General features: G+C 32.6%; 1 protein-coding gene across 2 annotated transcripts in view; it reads right to left on the bottom strand.

The window, feature by feature from the left end:
* SCAPER (S-phase cyclin A associated protein in the ER) overlaps positions 1–21,688 on the bottom strand; it is a 197,247-nt gene that overhangs the window by 141,545 nt on the left and 34,014 nt on the right. The window contains exons 9-16 of one of the 2 annotated variants that reach the window (XM_016125783.2): positions 15,237–15,493; positions 12,300–12,536; positions 9,201–9,371; positions 8,258–8,333; positions 7,965–8,082; positions 7,601–7,712; positions 5,286–5,426; positions 1,873–2,028 (exon numbers count right to left, since the gene is read on the bottom strand). In XM_016125783.2, the coding sequence (XP_015981269.2) occupies positions 1,873–2,028; positions 5,286–5,426; positions 7,601–7,712; positions 7,965–8,082; positions 8,258–8,333; positions 9,201–9,371; positions 12,300–12,536; positions 15,237–15,493 (1,268 nt within the window). The remainder of the gene's footprint in view (positions 1–1,872; positions 2,029–5,285; positions 5,427–7,600; positions 7,713–7,964; positions 8,083–8,257; positions 8,334–9,200; positions 9,372–12,299; positions 12,537–15,236; positions 15,494–21,688) is intronic. The other variant, XM_016125786.2, reaches the window with a different exon arrangement.

The raw sequence follows: 21,688 nt of genomic DNA, 5'->3' as shown, positions 1-21,688 counted from the left end.
AAAAAAATTCTGAGTGATCAAAACAGCGTTTTAAGTGTTGGTGAATACAGAAAATTCCTTACTACTTTCAGGAAAAAACTGCTTTCCTTTAGGCTTTAAGGAAATGCTCCAAATTATGAAACAGAAGTCAACATTTTTAAGTGAAAGAAAACTATTATATTTCAATTCTGCTAAATAAATGCAGAAAAAAAATCAAAGATGTCTATTAAAAAATATATACACTATTACTCATCTATTTCTCCCCAAAACCCAGCTCGGAAGTCACCTCTTTCAGAGAACTTTCTCTGACATTCCACTCCCACAGTGTCCTCTATGATATGCTTATACATATCATAGTATGCAGCTTATACATCCTTCTATTACAATCTTTGGCGTCACGCTGTATTATCTACCATAAATACAAAGATGATGTCTTATTTATTTCTGAATTATTAATGCCTAATAATGCTCAAGTAAAATATAATTTACAAAATTATTTTTATAAAATGGTCCCACTACAAAGAAAGAGGCAGCAATAATGCTGAAGAGAAGTCTCAAAAATCAAATCTCCAATTTTATTTACCCACTAGAGAACTAACTTATAAATGATTAAAATGAAAATTTCTGCTGCTTTTTAAAAGAGGAAAAGCTAAAGATTCTCTAACAAAAGTAAACACAAGTAAGCCTGGCCTCAGATTAAAATAAGACACTGAACTCAAATCAAATAGAGATCATAAATGAATATGAAAATGCCTCCTAATGCCCAGAAATAGCAAAAAGGAATCAATAAATTTTAAAATGTACTGAAATTTTAATCTCCTAAAACCACCAGTGACATGGGGTGATGTGGATGAAATATTAAGTCTCTAACTTCTGACATATGAACAAAAGCTCTTTACGACCTGCCCCTAAGTCAACACGCCATACACACTCGGTCATGTGTCCTGGACAGGCCTACTTCTCATCATTTGCATATCCCATTTTTCAAAACTTAGTTGAAGTATCACCTCCTCCTTCAAAGCCTTTCCTGACTTCCTCATGTCCTAGCTACTCCCAATTTGAGTAAGGTGTTCTCCTTTGTGCTTCTAAGAATGCCTTCGCTATTGCACTTACCCTGATGGGTTAAGATTTATTTTCATATATGTCTCCCCATTGAGAACAAGAATATATCTTTCTCATGTCCTTGAACCTAGCACAGCATATGGCTTATAGTAGTAACTCAATAAATTATCACTGAATAAACAAATATTAGTCATAATAGATAAAGTATGTCTACATTTACATTTGAATAATGTGAAATTCATTCTCTACATCAAAAATGTCAGGTCTTTAAAAAGTCTTATGGATAAGGCTTTCTACTGAGGAAGATCTAAAATAGTTTACAAACATAAGTATAGTTTATGTGTTAACCTTTCTTCCCAGCCTGAAAATGGTAGCTAACTTATTAGGGTTTGCTATATAGGTTAGAGGCCAAGCCATTAAAGCATCTGATGACAATCAGTCATAAATGGCAGGTGTGCCTTGTCATAAGCATAAAGATCTCCCAGTTCTTAGAGGCTATACTGGTTCAAAACAATCCTTTTTCAGTAAGGAGAAATAGATATTCCTACTCAACCCAATCAGATACTAGTACATCCAGAGAAATTTAGTTCTCCTGGTTAAAACTAGACATTCTAACTCTATAACTGCAGCTCACTGATGAAAGCACTGATTACCTTATCGGAAGAAGTACAGTCTTTTGGCAATTAGACTTCATGTTTACAAACAGTGCTGGACTAAACCACACATCCTGCGGGAGAGAGACGAGGTTTACCCCTTTTTGGATCCTCAGCACCTACCTCTGAGCCTAGAATATGGCAAGTGCTCAATAAATGCTTGCCAAAAAAATTTTACCTGAACAGCTTCATCACGTGCTTGCTTTTCTTCCTGTCTTCGCTGACGCTCTTCCTGTAACTCATTAAGCCTCTGCTCATATTCTTTCAATTTCGATAAAACGTCATGGCGTTTATTCTGGGCTTCAAGGGTATTTATAAAGGCAATTTCATTTACCTTCAATAAAAACAAAGAAAGTGAATTTCAAATCAAGTTAATTCTAGGATGTATCACAAAATAAACTTAATAGTCTTTATATTATAAACCAGTGGTAAGGCATAAAACAAAAATGACTTACGGGTCTTTTCTTCTAGTATCTACCTCAAAATTGAATTGAATCCACTGTATACAACAAATCCACAGGCCTCAGAACTAATTTAGAGTACATAAATGTCTGCCACAGAAAATATTTTTTAAGTCAAGAAACAAATTAAGATTCTTATAGAGACCATCTTGATATAGTTCTATTTGGTATCATTGTAATTGGCAACTACACAAATTACATTAAGACTTAAATAGACGCATGCATGTTATTCTAATGAGTTTGAAAAGACAAACCTTTAGTGACAAATCTTTTTTTTCAACATATATTGAATGAACGATAATTAGGTACAAAATATAAAAATGATGATACATCAGCACTATGTGAGGCATAGCAGAATTTCATAGTTTAATATTTGAAAATCAACCAGTGAAATTCACCATTTTAAGATTTTTTAAGATTAAAAAACCACATAATTATCTCAATAAATGCAAAAAAAAAAAAAGCATGTAACAAAATTCTACAGTATATTCATGGTAAAAAAAAAATTTTTTTCACTAAACTAGGAATAAAAAGGAAGTCCCTCAAGAACATCTTATGAAAAACATCTATAAAAAAAGTCTACAACTAACATCATACTTAATGATGAAAGACCGAATGCTTTCTGCCTAGATTGGGATCAAAGCAATGATGACAGCTCTCATCACAACCAGTTAGCCTTGCACTGGTGTGAGTCAGAGCAACACAGGGAGATTAAAAATAAAAAAAAATACAGGATTGGAAGAAATAAAACTAGAACTAATAAGTTTACCAAGGTTGTAGGATAGAACCTAATATATAGAAATCAATGGTTTTCCTATATACTGGCAGCAAACAATCCCAGAAAAATTTTAAACAAAATACTATTGACAACATTAAAAATATGAACTACAGATAAATTTCATAAAATACATGCAAAGACAAAGACAAATAAATAGAAATATATGCAATGTTCATGGATCAAAATACTTAAATCATTAAGACATCAATCTCCCCTAAAATAATCTATAAATTCAATGCAATACCAATCAAAATCTACACAGGCTTTTTTTTTCCCCCTTTGGCAGTAGAAATCTATAAGCTAATCCTGTAATTTATATGGAAATAGAAAAATATATTAAGTAGCTAAAATAGTTTTTTAAAAAAGCAAAACTTAAGGATTTACACTTCCTGATTTCAAGGCATCATAAAAGTAATCAAGATAAAAGATATGTTGATGTAATGAAGGCATAGAGATAAATGAAATGCAATAGACAGAAACAGACCCGCACATATATGGCCAGGCAATTCAAGATATAAAGGATGGTCTTTTCAACAAATGGTACTGAAACATTCATTATCCATATGAAAAAAATTAACCACAACCCTAACTCACACCATATACAAAATTTAACTCAAAATGAAACATAAACCTCACTATAAACTTTAAAACTGTAGTAAAACCTTAGGAAAAAATCTTAGTGACCTTAAATTTAGGTAAAGGGTTTTGTTTTTTTTTTTTTTTTTAATAGGACACAAAACCCACAAAGTACAGAAGAAAAAAAAAGTCAACATACAGAAATTTCACCAATTTTAGAATTTCAATAGACATTGTGAAAATGCAAAGGCAATCCAGACTGAGAGAAAATATTTGCAAAACACGGATATTATCCAACATATAAAGTTCCCTGAGAAATTCTGTTATTTGCAACAACATGGATAGAACTAGAAGGCACTATGCCAAGTGAAATAAGTAATTTCAAGAAAGACAAATACTGCATGGTATCACTATATTTGGAATCTTAAGAGTCCAACTCAAGAAAACAGAGTAGAAAAGTAGTTGCCAGGAACTGGCGGAGGGAGGAAGAGGGAAAAGGTTGGTAAAAGGGTACAAACTTTCACTTACAAGAGGAGTAAGATCTGAGGATCTACTGTAAAACAGCTGATAACACTGTGCTGTATTGTTGAAATATGATGAGTGTAAACTGAAATGTTCTGATACGCACACAAACACACACACAAAAATAAATATGTGAGGTGATAGATGTGGTAATTAACTTGATCAGGGAAATCCCCCACAATGAATATGTATATCCCATCATCATGATGTACATTTTAAATATCCTACCATTTTATCTATCAGTTATACCTCAATAAAGCTGTAAAACAGAACAAATGATAAACCAATCTGACTTTAAAAAATGAACAAGATGTTTGAACATTTCACCAAATTAAAGATGCAGACAGGAAATAAGCACATGAAAAGATGCAAATTAAAAACCAATGAAACACTATACACACACAATAAAAAGAATGGCTAAAATTACAATTTAAGTTGGTGACAATGTGGCTAACTAGAAGGCACATCCACTGCTGGTCAAAATGTGTAACAGTATAACCACTTTGGAAAACTGTTTCTTTAAAAGTTAAACATGAACCTATCATCAGCCTCTGCCAATCCACTCTTAGGTATTTGCTCAAGAAAATAAAAGCACACATCTGAATGTTCACAGCAACTATATCTGCAATAGCCAAAAACTGGAAAAAAAAACATAAATATCCATCAACAGGTGACTTAATTAACAAATTATAGTATTTCTATACAGTGGTATCCTTCTCGGCAATGAAAAGGAACTAATATACACAACAGCATGGTAATCAAATAGCTACGGTAAGTGAAAGATGCCTGAAGAAAGAATACATACTGTATGATTGCATTCATACAAAATTCCAGAAATGTTAACATCTGTGGTGACAAAAAGCAGATCGGCAATTGCATGGTAACAGTTGGAAGAAGGAAAGAATTACAAAGAAACGTGAAGAAACTTCGAGGGTGATAGAATTGTTTATTATCTTTATTATACTAATAGTTTCAGGAATACACATATGTCAAAACTCATCGAACTTGATGCTTTACAATGTGCTATTTATTGTCTGTCAATTACATCTCAATAAAGCTGAATATATATAAAATATACATATATTATATATATGAAAGATTATTGTAAGAATAAGATACTGTACCTAGAAGTTTTAAATGAGCCTGTAAAAGTGTTGTTATTCTGATAACACTTGATAAACATTAGCTTCATATGTAACAACTGAGAAAAGGACTTGGGTAACTAATTTGACATTCAAAGCACCTAAGACATACCTTAGCTTCTTCCTCCTGTGCTTTTTTAACAATTGCTTGTAACTGCACCTCTCGTTTAAATTCAGCATGAAGTAATTTCTCTTCCATCATCCTACGTCGTTGATCTAGCAATTCTTCCTTCCATTTCCGGACGTCTTTTTCCTATACACAATGAATTATCACATCGTCACTATTAGCACACAGTCATGTAACAGAAGTGCAAACTGTTAAACAGCTCAGGAATTTCCAAGTCTAGAACCTGAAGAGAGTTCAAGGAGCATGTCTGATGATAAAGAACAGACTATAAAGACAGACGGCTTGAGTTCGTAGTGTACCGTGGTCACTTCCTAGTTATGTAAAATGGGTGACTTTTAAAGCCTGGACCCAGTATCCTTATCTATGACAAGAGAACAGCAGGAGGCCCTAACTCAGGATTGTTTTCGAGGTTGAGGCAATGCGTGTGCACCTCCCAGAACACTGCGTCAGCCGTGTCCACAGAAACATCTGCTGTCGTCACACTGCACTGTGAGTACACATAAAAAGAAAGCAGTGTGTACTCTTATCCCTACAATCCAATGTCTCTATAACCCCAATTCGAGACAAATAAGTAATTTTGTCCTAAAGGTTGGAAAATGGTGAGAAGTCTGAAAAATCACATTTATCTGCCTAAGAAACATTCTCTGAAGGAAATAGAGGACTTTGCCTACAGAATAATAAAGCTAGATATTATAGTTGCTTTTAGTTCCTTAAACAATAGCAAACAGAACTAAAAGACTTGTTCTGTGCTCCAGGAAATCAGATCCAGCACCAATGAGAATAAATTATAGAAAATTGGATGTTGGCTCAAAATGAGTGAATTTTAGCTACACAATTATGTTTAACCACTTCAAAAAGCATGATGCAGAAATACCACTAGAGCAGAAGCTAGAAAGCAGGTCCTCAAAGCTCAAGCCAAGGTCACGTGACACTGGAAACAGCACTTAGCCTCTCTGGATTCTGTTTTCACATCAGTAAAATGAGGTCCAGTATTTGTTCACTTCTGTGTATCTCACGATTATTGCAGTGACCAGGTGCTGAAGCAATACCCATTACAAGAATGCAAGGTGGTATTTGTCATTAAAAGAATTGAAGGGATACCTATATTGGTGGGAAAATTAACCAGAGAACCTCTAATGTACAATTTCAAGAATTAATCTCCAAATTCCTGGAGGTTACATCATACAGCGAGAAAATAAACTATATAAGTCAATTTGCATGAAAAACACAACAGGAAGGGAAACTGTGGTTGTGTTGGACAATTTCTCTAAAACTGAAAATGAAATCGTATATTAACTCTTGCAGAACCCCAAACATAAGAGACTGTTTTTTTCATATTTGATATATTCATCCTAAATGATTAAATAAAAATAATGACAAATTCTTGAGAGACATGTCAAGAGAAAAATCAAGATTTTCTTCATTTCCCAGTCAACCTTTCTACTATACTAATCTTACGCTACCTCGTTTTTTGTAAATATTTGTAGTTGGTCCAATTACCTCTCCCAAATTTAAAATACGCATTATAAGCAATGTAAGTAATATCTTTAACCTATGTATGTAAGTACTCCTTTTTAGTACCAGAGGTTGTTTCAAGCTGCTAAGTTCTGAGGTCATCTGTCATACACAAGTGACTAATTTAGTACTTACATGTCTGTCATGTGTAAGCACAATAAAAATGACCATATACTGAGTGACAGCCGTCCCAGAGCTACACTGTTTTACATACCTGCCACATTTAATCTTTGAACAGTAATTGTCATTTTACTGATCAAAAAAACCTGAAATCAACATTGTAAGTAACTTGCCAGGGCATCATATCATTATGTGGCAAAACCAGGACTGAACCCAGGCGACCATGTCCAGAGTCCATATTCTTTCCACTATTCCACACTAATCAGAAGTTACATTGCTGTAAATAATCATTTCTTCTATAAATCTAATCAGTGCCCCCACATATTCAATCCTGATAATATGAGGGGCTCAAAACTGTCCTATTAAGTCATTCGACACTTTGCACAAGACTCCCCAAGGAAACCCTATAATGAAAATGGCAGAAGATAAAGTATGGCTTCAACAATTCAAGCCAGCTCTGCAAAGAAACTGCTGCTGAATGTAGAAAGGACAAATTCTTTTTTTTTTTTTTTTACAAGTAACCTTGTGTGATTCAATAGACATAAATGCTTTGTTTCATTATCTTTACAGTTCTTTTAGCATCCCTCGGACCAGAAGAAAAAGTCAAGCTGAAAATAAGCCCCTCAATGTAAGGTATCATAATTTCCTAAATATTAAAAACTCACCCTTTCTAACAATTTCTGAAGCTTTAATGTTTTCTCTTCACGTAACTTTTCCCTTAGCTGCTGTGCTTTCATTTGTTTTTCCTCATGTTTCTTCTTAGATTCTGCAATTGTTCTAGTAATACAAACAAATGAACAGGAGACATGAATGTTCACATAATAACACAAAAAATAATTTCTTTACTCTTCAAAGTTCTAAAATAAATATAAAAAGTCCACAAAAAATAATTTCGGTCTAATATCTCAGAAAAACAACATCACATTTCAATGGATCTAGAACTGTCCTGAGTAGCGTGGCTTAAACTGTCCTGTAGCAACTCTAGTTTCCATACTGTGAAACATTTCAAAGTGATTTTCAAAGACAGACCTTTTACGAGATGGGGAGGAAAGTTTCTCATGCATGTGAATTCCATGTCCTGGAGGTCTAGCAGGTTCCTCCTCTACAATATCCCCCCAGGATGTATTTTGGCGCCAAGATTCACGAGCTGTAGAGAAAAAAGAAAATCACTGTTACTGTTTACCCTCGTAGTTCCATAAAACCAGAGACTTTTAAAAGGCAGTAGCCTTTTACAAAGAAATTTCTTTACAAAGAAATTCATGTAAAAAGGTGATCATTTTCTACCTTTCAACCTAGACACATAATACATGCATACGTAATACCTTCATAATCTGCAAGGACGTCATTCCAGTCCATAGACATACCACAGAAAAACACACTCCCACTTCCCATGCTGGCCTAAAATGAAACAAGGAAAAGGAAAAAACAAATATTTGAAGACAATTATAACCTTAAAAAACGAACTATACATGAAATTTTCCTACCTGTTATTAATATGTTTCATTTAACAAATAGTTCAAAACGAGAATAAAGCTGTATACTTCTTGAAGTCACTATAATCACCAGGTTAAAAATACCATAGCCTACACATTTTAAGAGGAAGACAAAGCTGCTTGCTATTTAATAGCAGAGACAAATAAAGTAAATTTAAAAGAAACATAATGGCCTATACTATCACAATATACTCTAATACAGTATACTATGCTATGATAATGAACTATACTAGTACTACATAAATTCTAACATATTCAGAGCATACATCAGAAGAGCTCAAGATTATTGGGCATTATGATTTAACAGAAAAATATGTGAAACATTTAGTTACTTTTACTCTTTAAGGAATCCCTCTCACCAACATACATATACTGAGCACTTAGTGACAGCAAGGAAGTGCATCATTTGCTTTTTATTACAATAGAAAAAGTAAAATAGCTTAAATTCTATTTCAACCTATACAATCACAATCTGAGTAATGCTGAGTTTTTACTTTCTCTGAAATTCAATTTCTTGATTTGTAAAATGAAAATAACAACCACTTATAACTTGTCAAATGCATCACATTAAAAACAGTAAAGTGCTAAAGTAAGATTTGCTATCATTTACTGTATGTCTCAATCACATAGAATAATGATACCATTATTGAAGATTATTTTTTTTAATAATTTTAAATAGGACTAAATTAACTCTAGGTCCTTCTGTACATAAGAATTTTTTATCTGAATATAACCTTTTTGAAAAATTAAGTTAAAAATTCTAAAAGCTCACAGAAAAATCACTGTCATTGTCGGTTTCAATATTAATATCATTGTTTTCTTCAGCTTCAATTTCTCTAGTTAACTGTTCTTCTTCAGCAATAGCACTAGCAATGGCTTCTTCATTGGCCTTTTCTAAACGATCTGCTAGCTCTTCCTTTTTAGCAAGAACTTCTGCCATGGACTATAAAAGTTAAAAACAAACAGAATAAAGAATCATCACTTGACTGAAAAGTTAAGTAATCATTTCTTTATGTTCTAATCACACACTCAACAGTATGCGTAAATTAGCACTGATGCAGAATTGTAAAACCTGGAGTCCAGTACAGGCTCAACACTTGCTAGCTGTATGACTTGGAAGTTTCTTAAAATCAAGAGCCTATTACGTATTTCATAAAATGGTACAATAGTCCGTGACTTACCTTCTTTACCAGACTGCTGTGTATGAGATACTGTGAAGTTATATAAATAACAGGTATTATTATTAATGACAGTCTGAGTTTCATTTGAGTGCAAAAATTCAAAAGTTATACAGCAAATATCTCAAAAATAAAAAAAACAACAACATAATACTATAAAGGGAACATAAAAATTTATGCTGTAATGGTGATGATACTTTCTAAACATACACACTAATTTAAATATATGCATTAGAATTACTACAAATGATGGCCACCAAAATCATTAATCAATAAATTCTACGATAAGCTAAATATGTGTACTACAGAGCAAACACTAAAATAACAAAACAAAGACTTATGGCTAATAAGCCAACAAAAAATATAAAATGGAGTTATTAAAATATAATTAACCCAAAAGACGGGGAAAAAAGAAAAAAAGGAATGAACAACAGATGAGTCAAAGGGAAAACAAAGAGTAAGAAAGCAGATTTAAAGGAACCATATCAATAATTACATTACCCTGAAATAGTATAAACACCTCAATTGAAATTGTCTAACTGAACAAAAAGCAAGACCCAACCATATGCTGCCCATAAGAAACCTAATTTAAATAAGAGAACATAAATATATTCAAGTAAGAGAGACAACATACTAACACCATTCAAAAGAAAGCTAAAGTATTAATATCAGACACATCAAATTTCAGAGCAAAAAATATCATAAGGCATAAAGGTCATTGTATGATAAAAGGGTTAATTCATCGAAAAGACAAAACGATCTTAAACATTTATGTATTTAATAACATAGCTTCAAAATACATAGAGAAAAACCTGATAAAACTGCAAAAGAAAATAAAACCTAATGAGAATGTAAAATAGGGTAGCCCCTTTGGAAAATAATCTGATAGCTCATCAAAAAGGTAAATGTAAAGTTACCATATGACCAAACCATTCCACTCCTAGGTATATATCTGAAATACAACAGAATACTCTTAATGACGATAAATAGAATGAACTACTAATACACACCACTACACAAAGAAACTCAAAATAATTATGTTGATTGAAAGAAGCCACACGAAGATTATCACATCTAAAGTTCTGAAAATGCCAACTAATATACAGTGACAGTAGAAAAATGATGACCTAGGGAAGGGACTACAGGGAAGGGTAGAAAGGATCACAAAGGAGAATGTGGAAATTTATAGAGGCAATTGGTACGTTCATTATCTTGATTGTACTGATGATTTCCTAGGTATAAACGCATATCGAAATTTAATAATTTGTATATTTTAGGTATGTGAAGTTTACTGAAAATTAATTATACTTCAATAAAATTATTTAAAAATTCAAATGCTTGAGCTTCTCTTCATAAGTATTGGTCTGGAGTGGAACACAGGCATTGGTATCTTTTTTAAAGCTGCCATCTACCTTTCCATCTCATGTCTCTACACTCGGCCCCCACGCCCACTCCCACAAAACATAAAAATTCTGCCTGGGAGTAGAATGGGGTGAGGGAGTTTAGATGAGAACTTGTTTCTTTGAATCATAAGCTTTTTTCTCTATAAACCTTAGAGTAATACAGAAAATGACTGCTGTTACTGTGTCACACAAATATTACAACAATATTAAATACAAATATTAAAGTTGAATATATTTAACTCTGCAGAAAGTTTGTTTCCTTAATTTGATCTTCCCAAAATACATTTCTATTTAGTCTCTGAAGACCTGAAAAGACTTTAATGTAGCAACAGAGCTCATGAATGAAATGATTCAATTATCCATCCACAAGCTGTACTATTTACAGTGAAATTCCAATAAATATCTGCGTACATAATCATTTTTTAATTTCCAAAGTTTCAGTAAAATTTGAAATTTTAGTAACTCTAAAAAAATAGATCCATGGTACCTAGATTTTTTGTCAATGCATTTTTAGTGTTTGCAAAAAATGACCTTAAACAGAAGGTTCTTTGTCATTTCTTGCTGAAGTTTCTTTGAGAACTACAGATTTGTTCTCTTAGTTTAACCAGCTATGTGACAATACTGTATTGAGAAAGAAAAGAAAATGGTTCTCTCATCACTGAAGTCATTCTATATATAACTCCCTTTAGAACCTAAACAATGAGGTACTTATCTAGAGCAACCCACATAAGTATCCCTGGCAAGACAAATTTTAAAAAGTTTTTACCTTGATTTAAAATTCCTCTAAGACCTCTAAGAAAATATTAACATTCATATTTAAAAGATTCTGCAATGGGGATGGTAAGTAAATTTCATCTTAAACACCAGCTCCAAGCAAATGATAGTAACAGTGGTCTAAAGTACTGCGTTAGAGAATTTTTTAAACTAAGTCCAGCAGGCAAAATTTCTCATCTATCAGAGTGCTTATACATTGCATGGAAGGGTGGGTATTGCTTTAGTTTCTTGATGCTAAACTAAAAATCATTTGATCAAATCACATATAAACTTAATGATTTTGAACCAGTTATTTAACTTACAGTCTCATTTTCTTCCGCTACAAAACAAGAATCTTAAAAATATTCAAAAGATTGCTATTAGAATAAAATGTTAAAATGAAATAATATAGAATGCTTTGTAAATAAGTGCTTTGTAAAGTATAAAGTAATACACAATACGATTTATTATTATTGGAGTTTATGCCTCTATAATAGGTTAATATGTCTACTCAGAATTCTGATAAGTTGTTCTTACCAAGTTAGCAGCACTCACATTTGAAATATCTGAAGAGTCCATTTCACTTTCTACCCCAGCCTTCTCTGCTGAAAATCTGTCTTCATCTGTATGCAGAGGAGATGGGCCAGCTTGCTGAGGAAGTGAAATACACTCCGCATCCACATGCACAGGGCATATTTCAGAAGTTCGCACAGAGCTGTCTTGTAGGGTACTGTTGCCGGAGTTCCTGACATCGTCCAGTGTGTTCACTGTGAACTAACAAAAGGTATTTACAGAATGAATCAGAGATAATAAAAAGTACTCACCAACCACTCCACTTCAGAAAAGCTGATTCTGCTTAAACTATCAACTGTGAAGCAGCACTTAGCTGGCTAAAAGGCGACCCCCTCCTCTTTTTTGCGTGTTTCAAGTATAAGAAAAGATACCATCAAGCAAGCAGCCACACATTTTATTTGCATACGTACTATGTATAAGGCGCTGTCTGGGTGCTTTAAAAATCAAGCAGTACATACTGTAATTATATTTTATTTTAGTGGCTTGTTCTTGATGAGTACGCTTATGCCTCACAAAAGAAATCTAGTCCCAAGTATAATGGTGTCTTATGTTCAAACAACTAAAGGCATGTACATGGTTTTTGTGAAGACTATTATCAAATGAAGGCACTTTTCACCAAAATATATACTTTGAGGAAATTTTACTCAAAAATATGAAATGTGTTCTCTTAACACCCCTTACAAGACCCAATATGGTACATAATACCACTTGTCAGAGCTAAGAGAAATATATCACAAAAAGTACAGTATATCTGAGTATGCAGTCTCATTATGCAATTCATATTCTTTAAATTTTGACATCCTCCCAATCCCCTTTAAAAATATTTAACACATAACCAAGAGAAATGTGAAAACAATCTAAAATAAATACAACACTGGATTAGGCCAAAAACATGTCCATTTTTTAAATCTTGTTTAGTTTAGTGAATAGAAAAAAGCCTTTATTTTTCACTTGCAAAGAGTACAGGAAGAACCCTGTTGTGTTTTCCAATAATACTCAGAGTAATGAACTCCAAGTAGAACTAAAATCTAAAATTTTTAATTTAAAACTCACAACACTACTTAAACAAACATTAGATAAATATTGCGGTGGCCATAAAACACCCAGTTTGATTAATTATTTATATGAATATTAAACTTGGCCAAGTCTTATAAACTCCTTTAAAAATTCTATCGGTCAGAACTTAAAGCGTCCCAAAGTGTTGATTTTAGCAATAAGCATTATTTAAGTTGTATCACACTGTTTATATTGCAATCGATATTATCTATACATCAGTCACCATGGTTTATAATCTTCTTGGCAATATTTATATTAGCATTACTTATGTTTACAATACAGTCAACCCTGTTTATTAAAAAATCAGTATCATTTATATAACGAAATCAAAGCTCGACTATAAAGTTAAGCTAAAACTATATATAAATATACTAATTCCATCTTTAGAATGATAGTGGCAAAAACAAATATTATCATTAGCCTGGCCACCATTAGCAGTAAACTTTCATACTGAAATATTTTAGCAAAAGTTTAATTACTCAAAAGTTGACTGTATAGATTATTCCTGAAATCCCAAAATCATGTTTATTCATTACACAAAAGCAGCCATTATCAACACTGAGAAGGGAAATATGAAAGTTGAGTACCATTTCCAATAAAAATAAATGTTCTACAGGTAAAAGGAGAGAATTTTTTAAAGCAGATGTTATTCTAGACTGAGAAATATTAATTTTACAATTTTTTTACTAGCCTCGGTATCGTTATCAATGAATACCTCTTATATTTCATTAGTCATTTTACATAATTGAATGTGAACCTTCACACAAACAAAAATCTAAAAATTGCATTCCTTCAACAAGTAAGTAAAATAAAATGGAAATTCTGGAAATGATAATTGTATATTAAATATTAAAAAATTACATCTGATTGCAAGAAGTAAAAGCAAAGCAGGTTGAAAAGGATCCTTGTTTTTCTCACCATTTTTAGTAACAGTTCCAATGAAGTAGAAGGATAACACCTTAACCAAGTAATCGAAGTTAACAACAAATGTGGGCAAACTGGTATCATGTACATAAACTAGGGGATGTAAAGTACTACATAGGGGGTATAGTCGATAATACTGTAGTAACTATATATGGGGTTGGACAGTACTAGACTTATGGAGGGATCATTTCATAATTATATAAATGTCTAATCATCGTAATTATATAATTCTCTAAATGTTGTATACCTGAAACTACCACATTGAATGTCAACTGTAATCAAGACTTAAAAAAAATTTTTGACTGTCTAAGCTAAACTGAATAATAAACAAAAAAACTGAAGGACAATCTACCAAAAAAAAAAAAACACTACAAAGGACTCTTCAAAATATTATGCCATAAAAGACAAAGATAGGCTAAGTAACTGTTCCTGGTGAAACATATTAAAGAAACAAAGCCAAATACAATGTGCGACTCTAGAATGGATCCTGGGTCAGGGGAAAAAATTCTATGAAAAAATTATTGAGTCAAATGGAAAATTTTGAATATTGACTGTTAGGTATTTATATAAATGTCAAATTCCTTGAATTCCATAATATAATATGGTTATGTAAAAGGGTGTTCTTTTTCTTTAGAGATACGTGCTACAGTATTTGAAGGTGAATAGTTACGATGTCTGCACATTACTCTTAAATGTTTAGCACACAATGTGTGTCTGTGACATGTAAATACAGGTAATGTGGCAAAACGGTAATCTATGAATCTAGGTAAAGAGTATAAAAGGGTTCGTCATTAGATTCTTACAACTTTTCTGTAAATCTGAAAATTTTCACAATAAAAAGTTAAAAATGAAGTGGAAAAATAAGACATTCCAGCATACACTTATCTGTTATAAAAATTTGGGATTTTCAGAATGTTTTACCTGGATTCTTTCAGCAAGAGGATGGTCATAAGAGTGTAACGAGTCTTTCAGCTGAGCTTCGAGAGTATTAGAAGACCCATCTCCAACATATTCACCTTTCTGTAGGCTTTCGTCAGGTAAAACTTGTATATTTTCTTTATCACTGTCATCCCTTGACTTTGATGCTTCTGTTGAAACTTTCGGCATCACTGCTGCTGATCGTGAACGAAAAGGCCTTCCTCTCTGAACAGTCTCCCATCCTTCAGTATCCTTCCATTCTAAGCAATTGAGGGAAGACAATAAAGATTTCCTTAGATGACAAAAATTTTCAAAAACCTGTAAAATAAAATATTTCCACTCTAGTTCCCATTAAAGATAAAAAATATACAAACGACACTAATGATTATGCAAGTGTACACATACATTAACATCTATACATATGTATGTGCACGCGCACACACACACACAGGCACACACACACAGACTCCAGAATTCTTACAACCACACTGTGGAGTGGGCATAATCATCCCTGTTTCACTAGCAGCAAAACTGAGATTCAGATTAAGACTGATGTAAGGCCACATGGCCAGAAAGCAGTAATAAACATTTACATGGTGCACAGCGTATACCAGGTGCTAGCACTCCCCTAAGTGTTTAACATGTAACAACACTCCCAATACGCACAACAACCCTATGAGTGCCATCATCCGCATTTTACCAATTAACAAAACTGAGATAAGGAGAAGGTTGGTCATTCATCCAAGGTCACAAACTTAGTAAATTTTCAAAGATGCAAGTCCAGGAAAATTGCTTCTGGTGTCCATGCCCCAATGGCTAAGTAAAAACGGCCTCCCCACCTTCCGAATCCCTCCACTAAGAACGTACCACGACTTAGAAGAAAAAACTATTTCAGTAGTAACATTTATAGAATGTTAACTGAAAAATCTAGTTCATTATCTCACCATACATACAAGAAAACTGAAGGCCTGTATCCAAAAATCATGCAGCAAAATAGCCTAAAATAAATAAGGATCTTCAACTAAAATGTTTCGAAATATCATAACCTAAGGTATAGAATGTAGGACTGACTGAAAATGTGTTTGAAGAAAGAATGGCCGAAAAGTCCCCAAATTCAGTAAAAGACACAGAACTACAGATTCAAGAAACGATAAGATATATAGCCTAGGAAACTCATGCTAAGACGCAAAAAACTTTAAGGAAACACAGAAGAAAAATCTTTTGAACCTATGGCTAGACAATGTATTCTTAGACCTGACACCAAAAGCATGAAGAGAAGACCTCATGGACCTAATCAAAACTGACCATTTTTCCTCTGCAAACAACTTTGCGAGGAGAATGAAAAGACAAACAACAAACTAGTAGAAAATATTCAATAAAAGATCAACAGAAAACCCTCCAAAGTCAACAGTATTATTATAAACAATCCAAGTAGAAGATGGGTGAGACATGAACAAACATTACACTGCAGAGTGTACACAAATGGCAAAAAAGTCCATAAGAGAAATTCAACATTTGCCATTAGAGAAATGCAAATTAAAACCACAGTGAGATATTTCTATATACCTATCAAAATGGCTAAAACATAGTGGTAACACTACATGCTAATAAGGAACATGGGAACGTGGAGTTAGAGAGGTATTAAGTAAAGGGTTTAAGATTTTTTTCTTTCCAGTTTTATTGAGATAATTGACATAACATTGTATTAGTTTAACACATACAACATAATATTTGATATATATAATGTAAAATGATTACCAAAATGTTTATTTAACAATCATCACCTGACAGTTACCAATTTTTTTCTTGTGATGTGAACTTTTAAGATTTACTCTCTTAGCAACTTTCAAATATACACCACACTACTGTTAACTACATCACCACGCTATATATTACATCCTCAGGAATTATTCATTTAAAAAATGGAAGTTTGCACATTTTACACAGCATGTCTTTCTCTGACTTATTTCACTAAGCACAATGCCCTCAAGGTTCATCCAGGTCACAAACAGCAGGATTTCCATAGAAATGGAAATGTAGTATATATACACTACGATTTCCTTATTCATCCATCCATAGATGGACACTTAGGTTGTTTCCATGTCTTGGCTATTATAAATGCTGCTGCAAATAAACCTGGTGGTACAACTGTCTCTTTGAGATAGTGATTTTGTTTCCTTCGGGTACAGAGGCAGATCGAATGGTTGTTCGATTTTAATTTTATAAGTAGCCTCCATACTGTTTCCATAGTGGCTGCACCAATTTACATTCCCGTCAACAGTTCACACAGGTACCCTTTTCTCTACATCCTCACCAACACTTGTTATCTCTTGCCTTTTCAATCACAGCCTTTCTAACAGGTCTGAGGTGATATCTCATTGCGGTTTTGATTTGCATTTCTCTGATTAGTGATTTGAGCACTTTCTCATGCACCTGTGGCCATTTGGACATCTTCTTTGGAAAAATGTCTATTCAGTGCCTCTACCTATTTTTAAACCAAACTGTTTATTATAATCGAGTTGTATGAGTTCTTTATATTTTTGATATTAACCTCCATTGATTTATGATTTGCAAAGATTCTCTCCCATTCTGTAGGTTACCTTTTCATTTTGTAGATGGCTTCCTTTGTTGTGCAGGTTTTTAGTTTGATGTAGTCCCACTTGTTTATTTTTGCTTTTGTTGCCTTTGCTTTTAATGTCAAATACAAAAAATTATTGCCAAGATATTTCTTTTTGATTTGATGAAAATGTTCTATAATTGACTGTGGTTATGGTTATCTGTGAATACACTAAAAACAGATGAATTGTATACTTTAAATGGGTGAACTGTATGGAATATGAATCGTATCTCGACAATGCTGGTATAAAAATTAATATGATAAAATAGGCTAATTTCTGAATCTCAGTTTTGGAAAACTTAAAATCTACATTACTGTGAAAACTACATTTTTTTCTGAGTATCACAAACCATAGCATCACATGATTTACTAAAGGGAAAGAATTTTACTTCAAGGAAAAAAAACCTTACAAAATGCTCACTTTTAGAACTCATTATCCTATTTTTTAAAAATATAGTAACTATGTTAAATTTTGTATATTTTAAAATAAAGATTACATAGAACCTATAATATTTTATTCAAGTGTCTAGACTTTGACATCTCTAAAGGGAAGGTATGTTATATTTGCTTTTTTAAAAATTTTTATTATGAGGATTTTCAAATATACAACATACAGAAAACAGTATTATGAACCTCATGTTCCAATCATCTGGCTTCTATAACCGTTAACATTCTTCTACTCTTATTTCATCTAGTTATCCTTCCTTATTGATTTTTTCTGAAATAGTTTAAAACAAATCCTAGACATATCTCTCCTGTAAATATTCAGTATGTGTCTTTAACAGATAGGAACTGTTAAAAAAAAAAAAAAAAACAGTATCATTATGACAAGCGATAATATTAACACCTTAAATCATATAATAACCAGTCTGTGTCCAATTTTCACCCATGTTTAACTTTTTAAAAACTTACTGTATAATGTTATACATTTCTGCTTTATCTTTTAAATATATATCTATTAAAAGAACAATTACAAAACCAACCTTATAAAACCTATACATATAAAAAAATCAAATTATGAAATTAAGTTTAACAAAAGTTTTAATTTCCATTTAATTTAGTGGCTCACTCTTAGGAGCACTAGGATTAATAACTACTTTTTAAATGAAGAAAAACATCTCTCATTGAAAGCTTTCTTAAAGAAAGGAAAACTGCCTAAAACTTGGGCCTAATCCATTAACAAATAAGATGGCCAACACAAACACTATTATATAATAAAAGAAAAAACTGAAATAATTGAAGTAGGTCAAGAGGAGGATATCAAAATAGAAACTATAACATAGGTTTTGACATTAAGAAATTAGTTATGAACAAATTACATTTCTAAGGAACCTTCGGTAAAAACTATATTGAAAAATTATTCGATTTTACAACTAAACTGCAAATTACACAATTAAACTGTTGGAGAGCTTCTAAATACTTAGAATAAACTTATAAGTTCAAAAAACTAAAAACTGTATTTCATATCATAATTTTTACACCCCAGAACTTGTATAATTTTTCAAATTTTACAACTATAAAAAATGTATTCATTAATTTTACACGTTAGGCATTATCAATAAATTAAAGTTAGTAGTACACCAATAACCGAAAAGCAGTTCACCAATCCGAACCTGACTGATTTGTTGTCATTTTCATTAATCACTGGATTTAATTCACTAACACTTCATTTAGGATCTTTACATAAATGTTCAAGAAAAACATTCTGTTTTATTGTAGTAAACTCATTAGGTTTTGAGATTAAAGTTATGCTAGCAGCATCATAAAATGGACTCTACTTTTTTATTCCCAGGAAGAGTCTGGTAAGATTGATGTTATTTTTACTTTAAATGTTTGAAAGAGTTCATGAGCAAAGCCTTCATTACCTGTAATTTTCTTTGTGAAAAAATTTTAACATTTGTTAGTACATAAGTATTACCAGAGGTCTGGTAATTTTATTAGTCTATTTGAAGAACAACCTCTTGGCTTTGTTGATTCTCACCTATGTGTTTTCCTTCCTTCTATGTTGACTGTGTTTGAGTTCTTCTTGTGATGAACAATAAGTGTGGATTTTAAGTTTTCTTCTTTTCTAATATGTGCAGTTGAGGCTAAAAATTTTCCTCAAAGCATAGCTTTACCTCAACCGCATAAGCTTTTAAATGTTGATTTTCATTCTATCCATAATTTCAAAATTTCATTGTGATTTCTTCTGATTCATGGATTATTCAGAAATATATTCTAAAATTCCAAAAATTTGAGAATTGTATGGCTCTCTTTTTATAACTGATTTCAAATAATTCCACTGTGTTCAAAGAGAGGATGATTCAATCATCTGAAATTTGCTGAAACTTAATGGCTCAGTGCATCTCAATTTGGTAAGCTTTCCATGTGTGTGAATATATATCATAGTTAAAGCCATGACAGAGTAGCCTGGACCAAAATGAACCTTCTTTCCTCCAAACACAACTATAAAAGCTTGACAAAATATGTAAAGGAACTGTTTAAAGGCACTGAAAAGCAACCAACACAGGCAAGGTCTGAGGAACCACACTCCCTCAGAAAAGGGAAGGGCAACAACAGGCGATCCACATTCACCCCCGTATTTTCCCTGAAGATGCTTGGAATTCACAGTGCAGGGGAAGCGAGCCCTCACAGAAAACAGCAGTCCTGTCTGGCTGATATAGATACTGGAGTTCAATGAGTCGAAAGCAACTGGGACTAGAGAGGCAAAAATCTTGGAGAGGGAGGAACTACAGCAAAGTGAGCCAAAAAGTCTGCATTCAATCTTCCCTTAAGAAGTCTGACAACTGCCAAGCTCTGCATATACAAGGCAAAATTCCAAGACACCCAGCAGAAAGCAGCAGCTGTGATGCTAACGAGCCAAGCAGACCTTGCAGCAACTGTACAGTGCTGAGGAAACAAAGTATGGAAAACAAGAATGTAGTGGCCTTGGCAGACACCCCAGGTTTTCAGCCGACACCCCAAAAAGAATAAAGACAAAACTAAAACACCTTAACTTTAAAAAAACTTCAAACCGAACCGCAACAGAATTAAGGTGATCTCTATCTTCTTGCCAAAAAAAAAAATAATAAGTTTTATATGGAGCCTCTATAATTTTTAATACACCATGTTAAACATTTAATTAGATATTATGCAGCATGCTATAAAACAGGATCAAATAACTAAAAACCCCACAAAAATGTTTTTAAAGAAACAAATCCACAGGTAGTTCCAATATTTTACTTTTCAGACATAGACTTTTAAAAATAGCCATTATAATACACTCAAGAAAATATGGATTGGACATACAGAACAGAGCACTGCTGGACTTAAAGACATATCAGTAAAGCATCAAAAGAAAAAAGACTGGAGAAGAATAAGCATTATTTGTTAGACATATCAATCATGTCCAGTTCATTAATCGGGCTGTTTATTTTAGATCTCTACTGATTTTTATCTGCTTGTACTATCACTTGCTGGGACAGGTATGTTAAACCTCCCAGCATGAGTACAGATTTTTTAATTTTCCTCATTTGTCAGTTTTTGCTTCATATGTTTTAAAGATATGTTATTTGTATTTATAAATTTAGATTTTTTTTCTGTTGAAATGACTCTTTAAAAATTAAAAAAAAATCTTTTTATGTTTCTTCTCTTTGCTTTGTCTAGCCAGCTTTGAGTAGAATATGCAAAGAATATCTTTTCCTTTCTTTTTCTTCTTACTTTTTTATGTCTTCACAGGTGAATCTCTGGTAAACAGAATACAGTCAGGGATTTATTTTTGAAGCAGTCTTTTCCGTTGTTGAATTTTAATATTTAGACCATTTAAAGATTTGCATTTACTTCTACCATCTTAGGATTT

Source organism: Rousettus aegyptiacus, unplaced genomic scaffold (assembly GCF_014176215.1).
Source record: "Rousettus aegyptiacus isolate mRouAeg1 unplaced genomic scaffold, mRouAeg1.p scaffold_m13_p_14, whole genome shotgun sequence".
In the NCBI taxonomy this organism is placed as follows: Eukaryota; Metazoa; Chordata; class Mammalia; order Chiroptera; family Pteropodidae; genus Rousettus; species Rousettus aegyptiacus.
This window is presented reverse-complemented; position numbering and strand designations above follow the sequence as displayed.